Raw genomic sequence first — 22,876 nt, 5'->3', positions numbered from 1 at the left:
CCATGTTTTTGATGATGCGTTGTGTTTGGTCAGATGACAGAACTTTCTTTCAGAATCTCTCAGATACCTTCTGGCAAACTCTAGCCAAGATTTCATGAGAGGTTTTTTTTCCCCAACAGTAGCTTTCTCTTTGCCACTCTCATATAAAGCTGCGACTGGTGAAGCACCTGGGCAACAGTTGTTGTCTGCGCACTCTCTCCCATCTCAGCCACTAAAGTTTGTAACTCTTCTAGAGTTGTCATAGGTCTTTTGGCAGCCTCCCTCACTAGTCCCCTTCTTGCACACTCAGTTTTTGAGGATGGGCTGCTCTAGGCAGATTTACAGCTGTGCCATATTCTTTCCATTTCTTGATGATTGACTTAACTGTACTCCAAGGGATATTCAGTGACTTGGAAATGTTCTTGTATCCATCTCCTGGTGGGGGTGGTGAATACTTTTTACAGGTATTGCAAATGAAGTGTCCATATGTAGGCACATATCTCTGACAATTATGCACATATATGTAGTGCATTAAAGGGCCAAATAAATGACTTTAATTCTGCTTTTTCATTGGAAAAAACCTTATATTATCAAAAATACTTGCATCAAGGAGCGACAGGAAATGTAGAGGCTCGACCCAAAAGCATAGCAGCAGAGACAATTTAGCAGTAAACAATATTTTAATAATAAAGAGCAAAATAACAAGCCACAAGGGGCCACAAAATAAGAGAGAACAGGTACTTAACACAACAAGGCAAAAAGGTAACTGAAGGCTAGCAACAACTGCTTGAGCTGGCTGGTTCATATGAGTGAATAAAGATTGTGGATGAGAGCTGGGTTTAAATGGACTGCAGGCAATAATTTGGAAACGTGTAGCAGGTGACTCCTGTTAGCTGGGTGGAGACAGGGACATGCCTGCCTGAGCAGGCCTGACAAAAAGTATATATACCAAATTATAGATTACAAAAACAAACTCATAAGCAAATTCAGACAGCAAATTAAAACAAAAGGAAAACAGTACTTAACTCTCACACCTTAAATCTATACTCCAAAGACCTAGTATAGAAATTATTTTGTTTGTTCAGTTGACTATTACTCTGCAGTGAATGGTCTTCACCAATGAAGATTTGACAATATTCTCACATTTCTTTGAGCTAGTTCAAAAACAAATCTCCTAATTTCTCTGGGCAACATCATGCAATTAAAAGTTAGCACTGAAATTCATCTACTATTGTCTCAACAATTTATAATTTATGTCAGAGCATTATTTGTTCTTTTACAGATTCCTTTCTACATTGGACACCACAGTAGTGTAGCAAGTGGTGGTGCTGCCTCACAGTTCCAGTGACCTGGGTTTAATCCTACTTTTCAGTACTATCTATGCGGAGTTTGCATGTTCTCCTTGAGACTACTAGGATTTTCTCTGGTGTACTCCAGTTTCCCCCTGCCTCTGAAAGACCTGCTGCTCGATAAGTTAACGGGCACTATAAATGATGGCTTGTTGGAAAAACAGAATTGAATTAGTGGAACATGAGGAAGAATATATTATAGTTCAAAAAGTGGGGTAATGGGATTGATGGCTTTGGTCTGAGAATCAGCATTGATCTGATGGGCTGAATGATCTCCTTCTATGTTGTAAGAAGATATATCAACTAAGTATGTATAAAAGTTGTTTGAGTTGATTTTAAAGAATCTTAGGGCATTCCATGTCATATTGGTATGAAGGTTTTTTTGAAATGAGAAGAAATCACTACGCATTTTAATTTAGATTATGAGAGGCATAAATAGGGTGGATAGCCAGTACCTGCTTCCCAGGGCACGAATAAGCAAACACCAGAGGACATATGTACAAAGTTAAGGGAGTGAAGTTTAGGGGAGGTATCAGGGGTAAGTTCTTTTTTACACAGAGGGTTGTGGGTGCCTGGAATGACTTGCCAGGGATGGTGGTGGAGGCTAAAACATTAGGGGTATTTAAAAGCCTCCTGGACAGGCACATGGATGAAAGAAAAATAGAGGGTTACAGGATAGTACTTTCTTTTTAAGGAATATATGGGTTGGCACAACATCGAGGGCCGAAGGGCCTGTAATGTGCTGTAGTATTCTAGTGTCTAGTGTCTAGCATTGGAATCAGTGGACAGCAGGTGACTGAGACAAACAATGTGCTGAAAGGGAATGATGTAGATAGGCTATTTTTTCAGATCGGTGGAAAAAAATAAACTAGAGGAAGGAATTTCAGAATAAGGATAAACATTTAGGATGAAGATGAAGATACATTTTCTTTTTACAAATCTTTGGAACTCTATCCCAAAAGGCAGTGCTCTGCACAACTATGTCTTTTCCTGATCTTTTGTACTTTCTCATTTACTCAAAACTTACAAGGGTACTCACGTCTTTATCTATACAGTCAACAAGTAACAAAAAAGCAGCAGTATCATTTGCAGATTACAAATAGTTAACATTTTTTAAATGATTTTCAGGAATTTAATTGAAGACTTTCTGTACGGAGGCAGGAACAAAAAAGATAATTTAATGTATGGGAAGAGAGTCAGTGTGCACTTGAGAAGTCATAAGTCACCAAAAAAGTTAACTGGAGTTCATCAGTGGTCTTCGTGAAAGAGAAATTCCCACACCCATGATCCAGCTGTATATCAAAACATTTCTTTATACTATGAACCTTGGAATTATTCTATATAAAAGAGGAAAGAGTTCAAGTTGGGTCCAAAATTATCTAAGCTAGAACGCTACAATATCAGGCATTTCTCCAGGTGCCACTTTTGGTTATAGTATACAGAAACAAACTACAAATGAGAAACAAAGCTAACTAACTCTGTGAATGACACCAAATTAGAAAAGGTGTGTATTAGTATATGCACGTGACCATAGAAGAGTCTGGTGGTGACTGGGTTGTGCACTAGTAGAGTTCAAGCTACATAGAAAAGGTATTCTAATTACATTTGGATAGATTGGAGAGATAAGATAAATGGAAAATGCTTTTTAACGTGGGCAAGTAATAGTGCTAGAAAAGCAAAATAAATTGCTTTACATTGTAAAACAGATGACAGAACACGGAAAGATTTCAGGGATATGATATATATTACATTGGAATCAGCAATGTCAGGAATAGCAGCAGCAGTAAGTAAAGTCCTGAAATTGAGAACAAATCATTTGTTGTAATGTGTCAGCACAAACCTGTGTTTGCCTCTATATCAGAAAAATATGCAGGCAATAGTAAATGGCAAACAAATTTCTACTGACCAAAAGTACCTGTGCCTAGCATTGTTTTGTTTAGAAGAGAAAAATGTCTAGGAGCAATATATGTACTTGAATATTCAAAATTTTATTAATAAAAATATCAAAATAAGGTTTGATAAAACTAAAGAAGGGGAACAAGTTTGGATGAGGCAGTGATCATAGATAGCTTATAAATGGTGATTAATATATTGAATGAACAAATCAGAAAACAAAGAAATATGAATTAAAAAAACAATTGAATTAGTTTTTAAAAACAGCTGCGAAGAACACTGCTTTCCAATATGTTATTTGTTGCTACAGCCGAGGTAAATTTGGGCTTCCTAAGACATGAATGAGAATATTTATTAAGTTTTCTTGATACACCATCCCCAAATCTAAATTCAGTAAGAATTTGCCACAGTAATTTAGAATGTAAATCTAGAAGCATACCTGCCACCTGAGCTGGATCCACCAGAGTGTGTCTAGAGATGGAAATTAGTTTGCTCAGAAGATGAACTGTCATCTCTTGCGTGGAAGCTGAGGTAAAGCCCTTCAGGAATAACTGCTGAAGTCCAGGAAAGTTGGTCCACTTTAGTTTGCTCTGTACTTTTTCAATCTTCTCCCGACTCTCTGATTTATCCAGAGGCAAATGTGTGAGTAACTTGTTTAGCAATTTTAGTGCCAAAAGGTACTCATACTCATAGTCTGACTCCAGTAGGGCTGCAGCTATCCAGAAAATGGTGGCCATCAGGCTACTCGGGTCAGTAGTTGGAAGCTGGTCAGGCATTTCTCCCTCTCTAAGAGAGGATAGGCTTCGAGTCCTTGCTAAGTTACCATAGTTCACCCTTCCGTCCAAAATATCCAGTGTATTACTTCGACGTCTGTCACAACGCCTGTCTCCCAGCAGACTAGCTCGCAAGGAGTTACTTCTTGCATGGCAACTATAGTGGGTTAGGAAACCACTGGTGTTGAGTGGGCTTGTGCTTAGATTTAGTTGTCCAGTGCTTTTCCTGTTAGCTGCCAACTTGGTGCCGATTAACGAATCAGTCAAATGTGTGCTACAACAAGGTAAGAACAAATACAAGAGATCATTTGGTATGTTTAAGGAGCATGCAAATTTGACTATCACCATGCAAAGGCAACAAATGCAGAATGTTACAATTTTCTTTCTGCTCTCAAAATAACTCCCTTTGTGATTTAAACCCTCTTTTTAAATTCACTCCTAATCTTGCTTCAGATTAATAACAAACATTCAAAATAGGAATAGCAGGACATTGAATTATTTAAGCCTGCTCTGCCAAACTAAACGACCATAGTTTATCATCCAAATTCAGTACACAATAATTTTCTACCTAATTGCAGAACACACAATCCTTTATGAAATCCTGCTCATTCCCTTACTTGCACTATTTTAGACCACTTTCAAATTTCAAAATCGAATGCTTAATTTGGCTTTCCAAATTATTTTCTTTTAATTTTTCTTTTCTGATTTTTTACTTTTCTACTTGTTATGTGATTGGAAACTTTAAGTGGCAATACACAAATGGAAACATATTATTAATGCAGAAAAATTAATCACAATTAGGAGACTACATATTCTGAAAGTAGATAGACAGAGATGCCAAAATTGAAGCATATGCAAATTGCTGCCAGTGTATTACTACCTGAGATCGACACCCTTACCAACTTCGAACTCATGCAAGGTATCTCTTCCTGTACAATCTCTTCAGGCAAAGGATAAACAGCTGGTGAGGGTCTGTGACCCAGATACAGGTTGCTGCCTCATTACTTTCTTAGTGGGAGCCAAGTCAGAATATCCTTCAAGCAATTCACTCTCCCATCCTCACTCACTCCACAATTTCTTTCTAACAGCATTTAATCAGAAGTTCAGTTTAGTGCAAGATGATTAAAAATGGCATCTTCCCAACCACACTTTTCCTGTAATGCAATTTACTTGTATTTAATAGGGTCTTCTCAACATATGAGATTGAACATGATTAGGCGATGACTTTACTAAGTACCTTTATTCAACCACTACGATGACTTCCTAGTCACTCACAACACGCTGGAGGAACTCGGTAGGTCGGGCAGCATCCGTGGAAAAGATCAGTCAACATTTCAGGCTGAAACCTTTCATCAGGACTGAAGAAGGAAGGGGCAGAGGCCCTATAAAGAAGGTGGGGGGAGGGTAGGAAGGAGAAGGCTGGTAGGTTCCAGGTGAAAAACCAGTAAGGGGAAAGATAAAGGGGTGGGGAAGGGAGGCAGGGAGGTGATAGGCAGGAAAGGTGAAGAAGGAATAGGGGAAAACACAATGGGTAGTAGAAGGAGGCGGAACCATGAGGGAGGTGGTAGGCAGCTGGGGGAGGGGGCAGAGTGAAACTGGGATAGGGGAAGGGAGAGGGAGGGAATTACTTTGGAGAATTCAATGTTCATACCAAGGGGCTGGAGACTACCCAGATGGTATATGAGGTGTTGCTCCTCCAACCTGAATTTAGCCTCATCATGGCTGTAAAGGAGGCCGCACCAGGAGCACCGGATGCAACAGATGGCCCCAACAGACTCACAAGTGAAGTGTTGCCTCACCTGGAAGGACTGTTTGGGGCCCTGAATGATGGCAAGAGAGGAGATGTAGGGACAAGTGCCGCACTTACGCTTACAGGGATAAGTGCCGGGTGGGAGATCCATGGACAGGGACGTGTGGACCAGGGAGTCGCGGAGGGAACGATCCCTGCGGAAAGCAGAGTGGGTGGAGAGGGAAAGATTTGCTTAGTGGTGGGGTCCTGTTGAAGGTGGCGGAAGTGGCGGAGGATAATGTGCTGGATCCGGAGGCTGGTGGGGTGGTAGGTGAGGACAAGGGGAACTCTGCCCCTGTTGTAGTGGCAGGAGGATGGTGTGAGGGCCGAAGTGCAGGAAATGGAGGAGATGCGGGTGAGGGCATCACTGATGACAACAGAAGGGAAACCACAAAGAAAGAGGACATTTGAGATGTCCCGGAAATGAGATGTCCAGCATCTGCAGAGTATTTTGTGTTTACGACTTCCTAGTTGCCTTCAGTTTAATTTTCCATAAGCGCCACTCTGACTTTCATGACTTTGCACTCTTACGCTATCAAAGTGATACTCAGTGCGAACCTAGGGCTTGTTATCTCATCTTCCCGATTATGCACATTACAGCCTTCAGCACCACCAACATGTAATTCCAATATTCTCTCCTTGATCCTTGTAATTTCAGATAACTGCATAACTGTGTTTCACCTGGCACCTTCATACCTTTTAAAGATTTAAAGATGAGCTTTATTTGCAACATGAACATTGAAACATACAGTGAAATCTGTTGTTCGTATCAACGACCTACACAGTTCAAGGATGTGTTGGAAGAAGCCCAAAAGTGTTGTCATGCTTCTGCCATCAGCACAGCATGCCCACAACTTACTAACCTCTCCGTCTTCTAGCATGGGAAAGGAAACCAGAATGCTCGAAAGAAGTCCACACAGATGGCTGCAGGAATTGAACTCTAATTTTAAGCTCTGTAAATGAAAGCCTGTACACCACCATGCCACCATTTTGACATCTAATCTTTCTTGCAAATCACCCCATCTCTGGCATCCCTTTCACCTGTACCCCACCCCCACTTCCCTGCATTTTAAATTAGTTTCATCTCTAATTTTTTTGATGAAAGGCTCATCAACCAAAATGCGAACCATTTCTCTCTCCACAAGAACTTTCTGACCTGCAATTTCTACAGTTAATATTTTCAAATATGTATTACCATTAAGACTACTTGTGCAGCTTAAGAATGATCAGTGTAACTGCATCAAGATCCACAGAACTGCAATAAACAGTCTTTGCAACCAGAGATACTCAGCTTCAAATTTAAAACTATCGTCCTTGGATTAAACTTTTCTTACTTCTTAAAAACCAGTGGTAAATAAAATCAAGCAATACTTACTGAGAAAGTGCAGAAAGCAGGTCATAATGCTTTATTGTGTCTGCTAATGTGTCAATGGCAGACTCAAGAGTGAGCAGTAGTTCTATAACAAAACCCTGTTGAGAGAAACAATAATGAAGTCTGAATTCAAAGAATGAAAATTATAAAAGTACAAAGTTCAAAGACTCCCATTTTGATTTCTCTAGCTTCAGGATTTTAAGCTGTACCAACGTCTGAATAAAGACCCACCAGATAGAACTCACAGTTCAAAAATTTCAGAACATATTCACAACCTCCATTATTTTAGATAGGGATTTTTTGACAAGAAAACTGCCACTCCTATTTGCACCTGTTTTCAGTGGTTTTTGCTTTACTTGATCAATTACTTTCCCCCAGAGCTTTGTAATGTCATTTGTTAGGACAATTAATTTATTCTCTTGTTGCTCTAGCAAACTCCATTTTACTTACTTCAGCTACCAGTCACCATCTTTAATTTCTCCAGTTCTACAGAAAAATATGCAATCGGTGACAGATTGATGCCTGACCTACTGAGTACATGAAGCATCATCTGCTTTCACTTGAAGATGCACATATATCTGCTGGAAGGCTTAATAGTTGAGAAAAGGGGAACTGAAAGGATAAAGAAAATGGATGTTGCCTACATAAAAGAATTTTCCAAGATGACCAGAGGCAATAAGCACAGTTGAGTCTCCCCAGCCTCATTTATTCCCTCGGCCAAGTTTGGCGATGTCAACATACATCACAGAGCATCTGGTAATCTTCATAAAAACGCCAAGGACATCAAGTTCATTGCTGCTAATTACCATGTAAACACCAAAAATAGCCCTTACTTTAGAAATTACCTAGGGTTACCTATAGCCCTCTATTTTTCTGAGCTCCATGTACCTGTCCAGGAGTCTCTTAAAAGACGCTATCATATCTGCCTGCACCACTGTCACCTGCAGCCCATTCTACACACTCACTATTCTCCGCGTAAAAAACTTACCCCCGACATCTCCTTCTTAACTACTTAAAACTGTACCCTCTCAAGCTAGCCATTTCAGCCCTGGGTAAAAGCCTCTGACTATCCACACGATCAATGTCTCTCATCATCTTATACACCTCTATCAGGTCACTTCTCATCCTCCGTCACTCCAAGGAGTAAATGCTGGGTTCACTCAACCCCTTCTCGTAAGGCATGCTCCCCCATCCAGGCAACAACCTTGTAAATCTCCTCTGCGCCCTTTCTATGGTTTCCACGTCCTTCCTGTAGTGAGGCGACCAGAACTGAGCACAGTACTCCAACTGGGGTCTGACCTGGGTCCAATATAGCTGTAACATTACCTCTCGGCTCCTAAACTCAGTCCCACGGTTGATAAAGGCCAATGATGCACCGTTTGCTTTCTTAACCAGAGTCAACTTGCACAGCAGCCTTGAGTGTCCTATGGACTGGGACCCCAAGATCCCTCTGATCCTCCACACTGCCAAGAGTCTTACCATTAATACTATATTCTGTCATTACATTTGACCTACCAAAATGAACCACCTCACACTTATCTGAGTTGAACTCCATTTATCTGGGTTGAATAAAGTTAATTATTCACCTGAGCCTCTTCGCCTGCATCACCAACTGTTTCAACAAGTCTTGACAGTACATCAGAGAGTGTGGATACAGTCAATGGTTGTTTTAGAGCTCTGAAAATCTGGAAAGATCTTCCAGCATAATGCCTGTTTGAACATGAAAGTGCTGTCTGCAAGGCCACTTCACTGAGGAGTTGCTCCAGCTGAAAACCTGGTTTGGAGAGAACCAAAAAGAAACTCAGTAAAAAAGACCGCGATTAAAAGTTTAAATGCTCAGATTATAACCATTTTGATTTGAAAATTTAGAATAAAAGTTCTAATTACCTGATCTAGATTGCTTGAATATGGACATTACGTGTTTTAAAAACACAGTTAACTGTTCAGCAGTTTTAATGTTGGGGTTCTTTGGAGAGACATCTTCATGATTCCAAAGTGGCCCTCGTTTTCTTAAGAAAAGAAGAGCGGATATTTTAGGGCAATTATAATATAAACAGATGTCGTTTTCCTACAATGTAAAAGTCAAATTAAATGATAAATGATATCAAATAATGGCAATTTACTCGTATGTTCCATGAAACTAACTAACTACTTTGGGAAACAAAAAGTGCCATTTCTGATTTGAACATGATTGAATGCAACAAGAGACCTCAAAAATTTTCATGGGGGACCAAGTAAAACTGAGGATAGTTCTTTCTCTGATATTGATGGCATATGGCATTAAGGGTATAAATTGATCTGTGATAATTGATAAAGAAAATTAATCACCAAGAATCCACAGTGTATCAAAATTCTCTTATACATTGGGGACAGAGTCAAACAATGCCACTGCACTGAATGTCTCATGGATTTTTTAGCTGATATCATGCAGGTTCTCATGGATGACGCAAGAAAGGCATTTGAATAGATATTCATATCCTCAAATACTAGTATTTTTGTGCAAACAGATGTTGGCATTGAAGGATGTGAGACACCCAGAGTGTCATGCTTAACAACAGCAGGAAAACGTCACTTGATAAACTTCACATTCAGTGCCTGTGTAGTTAACATCATGGAATGTGGCACCTTCAATCGCTAATCATACATGCTTTGGCAATCCGCAAAGCAAATTATTCTTTTCTCTTGCGCTTAAAGATTCATAAAGTATATACTGTAATTCTGGACAAAGACAATGTAAGAGCTGGGTTAGACCAATTCCAAGTGACAAATGCCCCCGGAGGAAGTCATGAGAATTTAATCTTTCTTACCCTTTACTCTCTCACTGGGGGGGGGGGGGGAATGGGACACCAAGCTCCCTGCTAAACTGTGGTAGCTTGCTTTTTTATTGAACTATAATATTTTGTGTTTTCTGCAAAGAAAGCAGTTTTTTTATTTCAGAAAGATCAGGGTACTTTCTTTTACTGATGTTTACAAGTTATGTCAAAATGGGACAAAGATTTAAATCAAATCTGATGTGCTTCCGTACATTTTGCTGTTGAAATATCTACTCTCAACTTATCCTTGCTAAGAAACATTATTATTAAAACAAATTGCGAGAGTACATGATTTTCTTCTGAACTTTAGAGTTCACAGTATCATTTGATTAATGGAAACTTCAGTCAGAACTTCCCCCTGAAGTCACCCTCTTGAAATGAAACTTTGTGCCATTGAATCATATTGCATTCATCAGCTTAAATCCTTTTGACTACTTGGCAAATTTATGCTGAGTGCAGCAGGCTATGGCAATCTTTTACATGATACACAGATTGCCAAAGCACAAAGAACCTTTCAGAACTTGACAGGACCTTGTAACCACCTATCTGCACAGACATGATTATAAGTGCACTCTGAAGTCAGCTGAAGAACACAAAAACCTGTTAGTAGTTATGTCAGATCTTATCACTGCACTCTCAAACAGCTGGATGACCAAGCATGAAGCAGTCAAGTTGCAAGTAACTGAACCAAAGTGGTAAGGATCAACATACTACATATTCATGTGTTAAGAGATGCAGCCAGAAAATTGCAGATCAGATGATCTAGACACTGAGTTAATGTCCTCCTTTAGCTATGGATGTATCAAATTTTCACAACGGAGTTGTCACAGCCCTCATTATTCCTTCATCAACTTATTTCAATTATCAAGGAAACACATTTTTTTGACTCAGGCTGGAAATCACTGAGGCTACACTGCAGTATTGACCTTTATCTAGACATTCTCTACGTACGGTGTGATGCTTCAGTGCTGCAGATTACCTGTTCCAAACTCTGGTTTCTATTTTTCTCAATAATATATGAGTAGCCCAAGAAGAAAAAAAACTGAAAAGTGAAGCCCCCCCCACCCCCACCCCATAACCCCTAAGCTAAACCTAAAATAGACTGGCCAGATAGCAGCAAGCACTAAATCTACTCCCGTGACTTCTGATAGACGCTCAATAAAAAAGTGCATATATAAAAAGATCAACTAAAATTGTAAAACAGTAGAAGAGTGAAAAAATCAAAAAGTACACCGATTAAAATGAAAATGATATAATACAAAGAAAAAAAAAAATATATATATATATATAAAAAAGCGTTGACATAGAGCAAACCGTATAATTAGGAAAGGAGATGAAATATCAGCATAGACTAGCAAAAAAATTACGAAGTTTAAGGCCTCAGGTATGTGTGAAAAACGATGCTGTGGGAGTGGCCACCCAGAATCCCCAGGGAAGGAGGAATGACGCAGTTAAAAAAGTTTGGCAACCATATTGATTAAACAAAAAAAATACTTCTGCCCTCAGATAGAGCAAAAAAGGGAAATTAAAAACTAACAGATTAACAGCCTCCAATCAGGCACTGATGATTTAATAGAGCGATTACGATGCTGAAGGCGAAGGTTGATCCAGGTAGCTCTGAGCTTCCGACGGAGAGTCAAAACAACGGGAAGACCCATCAGACAATCGGATCGTCAAACGTGCGGGATGTAGCAGAACTGGTTTTGAATCCATTTTGTAGAATTCCGCCATCACAGATCTGTAACGAACACGATGGTCGCGAACCTGTTTGCTAAAATCCTCCACCAATCGAAAGCGGAGATCTGAGAAATCAATGTAGCCTTTAGGTCGAGCAAAATGAAGCAACTTTTCCTTGTCTTGAAAATAATGAAATCGTAAAATAACATGCCGAGGCTTGTCTGACTTAGATGAATACAATGGGACCCTGTGAGCCCTATCCAATAGTGGTGGTTGATCAGGAAACAAGGTGGGAAATGAATCTGTTAAAAGTTGAGAGAAAAACTTAATAGGGTCTTCAGACTCGGCGGCTTCTCTGAGCCCGATAATTCTTATGTTCTGACGACACCTTCTGCATTCTAAATCAGAATTTTTAAAGGTAAGTAATCAAGTTTTTTCTTCATTGTACTAATTGCTTCTTCAATTTTTCTCATTTTGCGTTCATTCTGTTGGAACTTGGAGATTAGATATAGCAGTCTGATGTTCCGTGATAGTTGTTTTCATCTTATCAATTTCATTGATGATTGTCTCCGGTTCAGATGAAATCTCCACCCGGATCAAATCCGATCTAGCTTGCACAGTTACCACCGACTCAACAGGAGGGGGGTCGGTAGCTTTCGGTCTAACAGGAGGTTTGCTGTTTTTCCCGTTCTTAGACATATCGGACCTTAAAAACATCGAAATATGTAATGACAATCAACTGCAAGGTATTGTAAAGGTCGGTGCCTTAAAAGTTAGCTTAAATGTAGCTGATCATAGGATAAGGATCAGAGGTAATGGAGTGGATCAAGAACACGACCTCACTCTATGAGCACCCCCGGAAGTCCGATGGTCTCTATTTTTCTCATCCACTTTTCTACTAAAGAAATAAGCTTATGGAGGAGCCAAATGAGTTAAGGGAAAAGACGAAGAACTGTTCATTCCTTTTTGTTCTTCAGTAAACTGACTATACGTCAGTTCTGAACGAGAGTAACAAAATAAACCAGCATGAACTCATTAGAATACAGATAATCCTTTGTGTACCCCGGCACAGCCATTGAAACAAACACCTTGAAGGTTTAGAAAATTTAGAACAACAAATTTATAGGCATAGAACACTGGTTAAGCAATTTCTTTTTTTTAAAAACACCAGACATCAACCTAAGCCTGGTTTACTTGTCTTCATACACAATTTCAGATTGAAACCCCACAATTTTTTTTAAGGATGGAAATCGCAATAACTCAAGTGTTGACTGACACCTATTTTCAAACCTTGCATATGTCAATTTTGTTTACAACTTTCAAATCACCTTACCTTGTTGTTATAAATTCAATGAGTGCTTTCACCTTCTCATCCTGATCTGCAGGAATATCCACCTCATTTAGAACGGTGGGAGTAAGCTGGGGAATGGCAGCACTGGTAGTTCCCAGGCTGATGCTAGAAGAGGTAGAGCTTGAGCTGAGTCCTGAGTCAGTCATTGGCGATGGCTGGTAATCTGGTGCAAATTCACTGCCCCCTGCTGGAAGAATATTTTCTAAAAACATTAAACTTCAAAGTAAAATGACAGTAAAATTAGAATTTAACAATTTAAAATACCAAATTCTAATAATGCATTAAAATATAAACACAAGAGATTCTGCAGTGCAACACACACAAGTTGCTGAAGGATCTCAGCAGTTCAGGCAGCATCTGTGGAAATGAATGACAGTCGATGTTTTGGGCCAAGACCCTTCAACAGGACTGGAAAGGAAGCGGGAAGATGCCAGAATAAAACGGTGGGAGGAGGGGAAGGAGGGTAAGCTAGAAAGTGACAGGTGAAGCCGGATGGGTGGGGGAGGGTGGATAGAGTAAGACACTGGGATGTGATAGGTGGAAAAGGCAAAGGAATCTGAGAGGAGAGTGGACTACGATAGAAAGGGAAGGAGCAGGGTCACTAGAGAGTTGATAGGAAGGTGAGGAGTGGAATTAAGAGGCGGGGGTGGAGGGGAAGGAATTACTGGAAGGAGACATCAATGCTCATGCCATCAATATGGAGGCTACCTAGAAGGAATATGAGATATTGCTCCTCCACCGTGAGGGTGGCCTCATCATGGCAGAGTAGGTGGCCACGGACCGACATGTCGAAACCGGTTTAGTAGGGAGGAAAAAAATGGACAAGAGAATCACGGAGGAATAGATCCCTGTAAAAAGCGGACAGTGGGGGCCAGGTAACGATATGCTTGGTGATAGGATCCAGTTGAAGGTGGCAGAATTTGCAAAGAAAGATGTGCTGGATGTGAAGGCTCATGGGGTGGTAGGTGAGGACACGAGGAACTCTATCCCTGTTAAGACTACAGGAAGATGGGGTGAACACGGATGTCCGGGAAATGGAGGAGATGCGGGTGAGGACATATCAATAATGGAGGAAGGAAAGCCTGTCCTTTGAAGAAGGACATCTCCGATGTCCTGGAAAGGAAAGCCTCATCCTGGGAACAGATGCAGCAGAGAGGAAGGAACTGAGAAAAGGGAATAGTAATTTTTACAGGAGACACGGTGGGAAGAGCTATAGCCAAAATAGCTACAAGAATCAGTAGATTTATAAAAGATACGGGTAGACAGTTTGCCTCCAGAGATGGAGACACAGGGATCGAGAAAGGGGAAAAAGGTGTCAGAAATGGACCCAGTGAACTTACGGGCAGGGTGGAAGTTGGAGGCAAAGTTGGTGAAATTGACAACCTCAGCATGTCTGCATGAAGCAGCACCAATACAGTCATCAATGTAGCGCAGAAAGAGTTGTGAGGTATTCCCAGAGAAGGCTTGGAACATGGACCGCACATAGCCAATGAAAAGGCAGGCATAGCTGGGGCCCATGCTAGTGCCCTTGGCTACCCCTTGAGCTTGGGGAAAGTGAGAGAAGCTGAAGATATTCTCGAGGTTGAGGACTAGCTCCGCCAGACAGTGGAAGGTGGAGGAGCAGGAGGGGAACTGATTGGAATTTTTAAAATATAAAAAAAATTATAATATAAACCCATTAAGCTATTATACAAATTTTTGACCACATTTTATATAGGTATATGAAAACTAGGATTAACACCAACACAGAAAACACAATCGCTTGTATAATCTTTTGATTGAGTTTTTTCATTTGTTATTTTCTAAATGGGTAGATTTGTTCATTTTAGATTGAGCTCTTAGAAAGTTTATCTCCTAAATGACCTGGCTTCAGTTACAAAAATAATCAACTGTCCTTGCTGTTCAATGCTTTATTTCCTCCCTAATCTCAACATCTGGAACTGTTGTTACAAAAATAACAGAAAATAGCAACAATACTAAAGTTGGAAATATGGATGATGAATATATCATTTTCCTCAAAAATAAGTGTTAATCATATTTTAACCTTGATGGGCTATAACGGTTTCAGTGACACATTACACTTCCGTCAATGTAGTCTAATCCTGGGGACTGAAGACCTGCTTTAATTCTACTTTCCATTATTAACCGACCTTGAATCAAATGACAAAAGAATCCAAAAAGACTCTGACACTGATTTATGATATACACAACAGTAACTGACCTGTAAAACTGTACTCTACTTGAGTGGCTGGTTTGACAGTAAGCACCTTAGGTTCACTGAAATCCCTGTTTCTGAGGAGAACCGAGGCCATAGCTTGAACATTATTATTATAAGCCATTACTATAAGCAAGTGCAAAAGCAATCGCTTACAATGTTCATAAACTTCAGGATGCTGGTGATCAAATCCTTTATAATGGAGAAAGAAAATCAGGAATGAGTTCGTTTTTACTTGTACACAATTGTTGTCATAACCAAATACATTTGTGCGATTTAAAGAGATAAAATAGGAAATACAGATGTTTTTGTACAATATACAAATTTAAATGATTATGAAAATCATACATTTTTAAAATGCCATAACAAGATATATCCAAAAAGGGAACACTGTCTCCCTCTCAAAATATTCTTTGTTTTTAAATTTTGATTTTCCTATCTCAAAATGCATTGTAAAATTCACAAACATGTTTCTTATACTTGTACTGTGACTTTGCTGCAGTAACAAGTTGACTTTATTTTTCATTGGTTTCTCTTTAACATCCTGCCTAATTCTGTCTATGGAGAGCTATGGATGCACATCATAATCGCTCTGCAAATCATTATCACTCTGAACATCATTTTAACTCAGCATTCTGCACTGCACATCAAAAACAAAACAATTTCACAGCAAGAGTTACCTATAAATATTGCATGAAGCAAAAGATGCATATAGTTTCCCCATTCCACCTTTACACTGTGATCAACTATAAGGTCTGTCAGAAGGATAACGGCTATGTTACATCTGGGAAATAAAGAAAAAGAATTTACTTTGATTTTCAATACATGAATGTAACTGTCTATCAATATCATCAAGTTTTCCTGAAAAAGAAGATATCACTCAATTACTGAATTTACGCAGCCTTAATCAACATAATTGCAAGGCAAATCATCCCAGATTAATCAGGTATGAGGATAGTATTTGGTACACAAAAACACTCTCCATAAAATGAAGTAACGTACCAGAAAACATTTAGTAACCTAAAACAAATGGACATTTTAATTAACTCTTCCGGAGATAAATCCAAGATCCTAGTTTGTTTTCTTCCCTTATAAGTTCCTATGTGAACAAGCCACAAAGTGCCTATGTCATTGTGCCTACATCACAATGAGTACTTCGTGGCTACAATGCAGAATACCTAAGACAGACAAAACACATGTTTCACTGCTCTGCCTCACCTTTAGGAGAATATTGCCATTAAGCCACCACCACCACCTGTCAACTAATTCCCATATCTTCACAAGGAATCATGATGGTCTGCTTAAAATGGAAATAACTTTGAGCTCAACAACGAGATGATTGCATAGATTCTTGATTGGCCAGGGAAAGAAGAGGTACAGAGTGAAGGCAGGAGACTGGGTCTGCGAGGGAAATGGATCAGCCATGATGAACTGGTGGAGCAGACTCGACGGCTAAATGGCCTAATTCTGCTCCTATATCTCATGGTCTTATGAAATGCAGCATAAAGATGATTTCTAAATTTGCTTTGCTTATTCATATGCTTGCATCTAACAGAATAAAATCAAATTTTACCTGGGTCCTCATCTTTCATTCTGTCAACTTTTTAAAAAAACTATGTTTTAAGATCTGCAAGGTTGACTTTGCTTTTCAAATCTATATTCATATTAACCTTGAAAAGCAAATACAATCCAGTGGAAGTTTAAATACTTGATGAGGAATCAGAGAGAACCATTAAGCCAGAAACAGACCCTGAGTATGCACCAACCATCAAGCACCTGCTTACATATCCTGCAAAAATCCTATTGGGATGACAAGAAACTGGAGCATCCAGTTAAAACACACGCAGTTGCAGACAGAAACTGCACACTCCACACAGATAGCTCTGGAAGTCAGAATTAAACCCAAGTTGTTGGAGCAGCTTTACTAACAAAGCTACAGTGTTGATTTACAGGCTGAAACTTCATTGTAAACTACAAAAATATCTAATGATCCAAAATTTTAAATTAAAACATAAGTGATAATTCAAAATTTAACCTGGACTGTACATTAACAATCAAATCAGAAATATAATTTGCCAAAATATGTTCTATACAGATCAAACACCAAGAAAAAATTTTGTTGAACAACAGGAGCATATGAATTCAGTAATATTGTAAACAGGACATTACAATTATTTAATTTCATTAGCTTTATAGGAGGCTGGGAGTAACTGCTTTAGTATTCACTGACCTCTGTAAGGGTACACCTGGGTTACCAGTCTCGGGCAAATAATCAGCTAGTGGTGACCAGCTTCCACCTGAGGGAGGAAACGGCAATGGTTCTGCTTTGTTGAATTCCATCACTTTCAGCCTCCAGTTCGCATACATTGGCATGGAATCACCTTTTAAATACACATGTAGTAGTAGAGTTAGTAACAAGTTCTTTAAATAGTTGATTTAATTTTATGCCCAGACAATGTCAAGTATGTTTATATACATTATTCTGTGCAGAGTATAATTGTTCTCAAATTATATACCCTCCCTTCCAAATAGCACTCTGCTAAAATTCATAACATTGAAAATATCAGTTCTGTATGAATGCAGTCTGTACAATCCTAAATATTATCCCCATCAACTCCAGGCATTTAGTCAGAAGTCTTAAGAAACACTAACTTCCCAGCAGACTCAGCCCAAGTGGCAAACACACTTTAAGTCGAAACCAGGCTCTGCATCGTGATTTGAAACCAATTTACATACTCTTCTCCTCTTCATAGGATCCCCCAGAGCTGCTGCTGTAACGAGACTCTAGCCGGTGATGCTGCCGGTTTAGGTTACCATTGAGTCCACCATAGATGTCAAGGTGTCCATAACTGATAAAATAGAAAAAAAGTAGTCAATTAAGTTTGAGAACATTCCATGTTTGTATGTCTAACTTGGAAACAAAGATTTAAGCCTTGGGGTCTAAATATGAAAGCATCATAAAATGGTTAAAGGAACTACCATGCAGAATTGACTGTTGAATGAAATGGAGTGAACACGGCGAACTTGGGCCAAACCTTGTCTGCCCAGTAGCCCCCATCCACGATTTCCATCTACAGAGTTTCCAAGCCCTACTCTAACCAAAATGAGATTTGGAAAACTCACCTTGCCAGTCCAAGCACCTTGAACTCCACAGACATGGTCTTTGCAACAGCCTACCTGAAAGCCTCACAAAAGGATTGACAGCCAGCAAAGACCATCTTCAGCTTTGCCAACTGTAAAAATTATGACCTAGTCATCCAAAATAAACTTTTATGAATTAACAAAGATACTTAAAAGTAATTTTAAGAATGAAACTAAACCTAAATAGTTAAAAGAACGAAGCAAATATGAAGCCATACACTTTTTATTTAAACCTAGGATGTTATTATCTTGTACAGCACCTGTGAATTCATATCCTAGCATTGTGCAGTGGGGGCAGAAAGCCTTCAAAGCAAGCCCCAAAGACTTTGAGTGCTGCATGGAGTTTAATGATCCCCTAGTGGAGAATGTCAGTGATTGCTGCTTCAATGGCATTTTATACCGGACACTCCATCACCAAATTCCCAATATGCCTCAACCAGACTTGCATTGAAGCATCATACACAAAGTCTACCATTGGAAGCCTCATACTTCACTGTTTCTGAGACTGCAACAAAGTCAAGCATTGCAGAGTCATCAATTTAATTCTGTTAGCCGCCAATTCAGATGCCGTCAATGTGAACAAAGAAATAATACCTACACATTCAGAGATACCACCAGCGTAGTGAGAAAATATAATTAAAATGCCAATTCAACAGGGTGGAAAAACTCACCCACAGCATTCCAAATAAACTTTGACAGATTGCTAAAATATTTGATTCTTCTGATGGTTAGACACCTTCCAAAGAATCCAAAGTTATTAGAAGTCAGGCCATTTATCTAAAAATGTTGCCATCCCTTGAAGCTGGTCTCCACTGGTGAAATTAATGGAAGAGAATTCCCCATAAAGTACAACATAGCACAAGTCAGTTGAGTTGAATTTTCACTGCAAGTGATAAGCAATTGTGCAGTTTCTCATTCCATATATGTAGAATCACTTGTGAATAACTGAGTAAGGCTGAGACTTTGGTGTTCATGGAATTTCGCTGCTAAGTGTTTTTATTGTTTCCTGCTGAGGTTCATATGGAATTTCTGCTTCCTGAAGATGTCAATAGCTCTACTCCACTCACTTACTCTTGCTTCACATGCCCACTGTCCATACTTCCATTCATTCTGTACGTCACATCTTGAAGTAACTAGTTTGTGTCAAACCTTTACAACTGAAATATTCTTTAGCACTTGCTGTGATGCTCCCTTTAGACTTCTACATCTTGAACTACAGTACAAACTTGCAGATTTGTACCAATGACTTGGAAGAACATAACTTCAAAGTTAATGTTCTCTTCAACAAGCTAGCAGAAGTTTTTAACTTTTGCTTCAACTTACAGAAGAACAGTCTCTCAGCATCTTTGGATTGAAGATTTTGGAAGTGATAGTAATATTCTGACAGACAGGTAAAACAGAAGCCTGCAGGTTCAGTTACCACAACAGGAAACTCCCACAACTGTCAATGCCAGTAGAGAAGGGTCAACAGGAACAAAGAAGACTAACATTTAAATCACACTAGGATATCCATTAGTGTTTCTCTACTCAAGAGATTAATGAGACAGTCAAGGAGTCAAAGAAGTGAAAGGTTTAAGAAAATAAAGGACAAAGAAAAGAGAATAACAACTTGCACTCACAATAAATTTCACTATCTCTACCTAGTCTAAAGTAAACCAGTGAAATAATGTTTTTGAGCAATCACTAAAGAAATATAAGGAGTCAGCTGAAGTTGTAAAGAATAAATGCCAACAAACAGTAATGGCAACCAGGTTCTCAATTCTAAGACAAAATAGACTACTGAATCTGGAACAAGAAACAGAAGGGGAAAAGCTCAGTGGGTCAAACAATGTCAGGCTATACCAGGTATGGGGAACTTCTTCCATTGATTTCAGTTTGTGGAGGCAAAAGATGCATGTATGTTAATATTTGTGTAAGGTAGGAATTGCTTCAGGGATGACTACTGGCCAGGATAGTGAGAGAAGCCCCCTCATCTTCCTCAAGGTGAAATAACAGAAAAACAGAAACTGCAGGAATAGTAAATCAAAGGCAAGAAAAATAGTGACAATATCTCCAGCTTGCTTAGTTAAAAATAACATGCTCAGAAAATCCAATGTAACAGTTAAAAAAAATTAAAGTACATACTTTTCTTCAATAGTAGGATCCTTCGCTAATTTACTGTCCTGATGACCATCATGTCCAGCCACCATTGTATTGCTACTGGAAGTGGTTCCTAAACATTACAAACAGAATGAAACTGGATGGGGCAAGAGTTGCCTGAAAAAGATCAATCTCAATTTATAATAAAAAAAAACACTCCAAATTAAAAATACAATAATAAAATTATCTATTGGAAGACAAAGAAAAAAGCAATCTTTCATGATAACTACAGAAAACTAGAAATAATAACATTGTCCTTTGTATACTGGTAAACCATTGTTACCTGAGGTGATAGACGGGATCTTGTGGCTAGAGGTGATGCGATAGTAGGGTGGGTTATCCATGTGAATTACCACTGAGCTGACTGGATCTGTCAGCTGCAGTTCTTCAACCAGCTCCTCCAACAACTGCATTGTTTTATCTCTCCCCAAATAGACAACTACTTTTTTGATCTGCAAAGACACAACAAAGGGTTATGATCAAGAAGTAATTTGTGATCTCTGGAGAAGTGCATCACTTTCTGCCTTCCTTCGTGAGCTAGAATATTGAGGCCAAATACTTCATGGCAATAACAGAATTAACTCTGAGCTGTTATTCCATCAAGTCATACTCAGTTTAACATCTTACCTTCAACAATTACCTTTGTTTTAAGTGACTACACAAAAGCATTTGATAAAGTGAAGCACAATAAGTTATTCGAAATATTACAGGAAACTCTAGACCTAGATTCGAAAGACCTCCGCCTAATCAGAAATCTTTACTGGGAACAAACTGCCGCTGTAAGAGTAGATGGAGAAGTGAGTCAGTTTACAAAAATCAAGAGAGGTGTTAGACAAGGGTGTGTTTTCTCCCCTAATTTGTTTAATGTCTACAGTGAAACAATATTACAAAAAAATAAGAGACATCTTGGGAATCAAATTTGGCAGTGAAAACATAATTTTAGACATGCAGATGACACTGTTAATTGCAAGTACAGAGGAAGAACTACAAAACTTAATTGATATACTTGTTGAAGAAAGTGCAAAAATGGGTCTATCAATTGCAAAAAGACAGAATGTATGGTGATATCCAATAAGAAAGAGAATCCTATCTGCAGGCTGAGAATAAATAGGGAAGACATAAACAAGTACAGAACTTTTGCTACTTAGGAAGCTGGGTGACATCAGATGGCAGGTGTGACATGGACATCAAAAAAAGTATAGGGATGACAAAAGACACCTTTATGAGAATGAAGAGTATACTGACCAACGCTAAACTAGGCATGACAACCCGCCTCAGAACACCAAAATGTTACGTTTATCCAGTTATGTTATATGGCTCAGAATATTGGACAATATCTAGTAACATAAGGAAATGAATTGAAGCAGCAGACATGTGGTTTTTGAGGAGGATGCAAAGAATATCATGGACGAAACAAATATCTAATGAGGATGTCATGAACAGAGCAAGCATGAAAAGAGAAATAACGTATGAGATTATGAAAAGGCAACGTGACTTCATTGGACATGTGATTAGGAAAGAGAAGTTAGAATGCACGGTAATTATGGGAAAGATTGAAGAGAAGAAAGCAAGAGGAAGGCAAAGACAAATGATGATGGAGACAACAGCCAGTGAACTGGAAATGAATACCAACGAATCGATCCACTTGACCTGAAACAGGAATGTGTGAGCCATGGCAGTCAAAGCTCAAACTGGGCGTGGCACCTGATGATGATGATGATGACCTTCAACAATATCATAATACAATTAAACAATGTTGACTTATGTTGCCTTTATTATCTGTCTGATATACTGTAAGCAATTTTAGGAGAACTTGCTCTTCATTTTTTTTTAAGAAATAAAGAATTTCATAAAAGAATACTGCAATAGATTACATACTTTCAGTTCTCTTGCTATAATCCATTCTATTGTTTCATTTGCACCCAACATCTGTAAAGGTTTTCTTCCTCAGCTTGAATTTTCAAATGTAAATATTGAGTTCTCTAATAAAGTATGCCCACTAATTGAATGGTTTAATATTCCAGTGAACACAGATAAGTTATATCATTTTACCTCACGGTAACAGGTCCTTTGGTCCAATGAGCCCAGACCATCCAATTACACCATGTAATCAAATGAACTACTAAACTGTGCACCACGGGAAAGTGAAGGAAACCAGAGCATCCAGACAAAACCCATGCAGTCACGGGGTGGGATGTACAGACTCTTTACAAACAGTGGTGGAGTTGAACCCAGGTTGCTGTTGCTATAATAGCATTACACTAACTGCGATGCTACAGTGCTGCCTCAATTACAGGCTGGGTGAGTGGGCAGATGCAGTTTAATGTGGATAAATGTGAGGTTATCCACTTTGGTGGTAAGAACAGGAAGGCAGATTATTATCGA

General features: G+C 39.0%; 1 protein-coding gene across 18 annotated transcripts in view; it reads right to left on the bottom strand.

Annotated features, from left to right (window-relative positions):
* Nucleotides 1-22,876, bottom strand: part of fryl (furry homolog, like) — a 372,606-nt gene that overhangs the window by 83,613 nt on the left and 266,117 nt on the right. For 13 of the 18 annotated variants that reach the window (XR_011885352.1, XR_011885353.1, XM_072252739.1 and 10 more), the window contains 11 exons: nt 20,775-20,943; nt 20,477-20,564; nt 17,948-18,060; nt 17,442-17,592; nt 15,892-15,995; nt 15,218-15,403; nt 12,979-13,183; nt 9,043-9,164; nt 8,742-8,929; nt 7,159-7,253; nt 3,661-4,268 (listed from right to left, as the gene is read on the bottom strand). Coding sequence is in view for 16 of the 18 variants with exons in the window: in XM_072252739.1 (XP_072108840.1) it covers nt 3,661-4,268; nt 7,159-7,253; nt 8,742-8,929; nt 9,043-9,164; nt 12,979-13,183; nt 15,218-15,403; nt 15,892-15,995; nt 17,442-17,592; nt 17,948-18,060; nt 20,477-20,564; nt 20,775-20,943 (2,029 nt within the window). In the remaining 2 variants the exon portion in view is untranslated. The remainder of the gene's footprint in view (nt 1-3,660; nt 4,269-7,158; nt 7,254-8,741; nt 8,930-9,042; nt 9,165-12,978; nt 13,184-15,217; nt 15,404-15,891; nt 15,996-17,441; nt 17,593-17,947; nt 18,061-20,476; nt 20,565-20,774; nt 20,944-22,876) is intronic. The other 5 variants (XM_072252729.1, XM_072252745.1, XM_072252735.1 and 2 more) reach the window with 1 other exon arrangement.

This window comes from Mobula birostris, chromosome 3, assembly GCF_030028105.1.
Source record: "Mobula birostris isolate sMobBir1 chromosome 3, sMobBir1.hap1, whole genome shotgun sequence".
In the NCBI taxonomy this organism is placed as follows: Eukaryota; Metazoa; Chordata; class Chondrichthyes; order Myliobatiformes; family Myliobatidae; genus Mobula; species Mobula birostris.
Note: the sequence above shows the minus strand (reverse complement) of the source record. Positions and strands in the feature narration are given on the sequence as shown.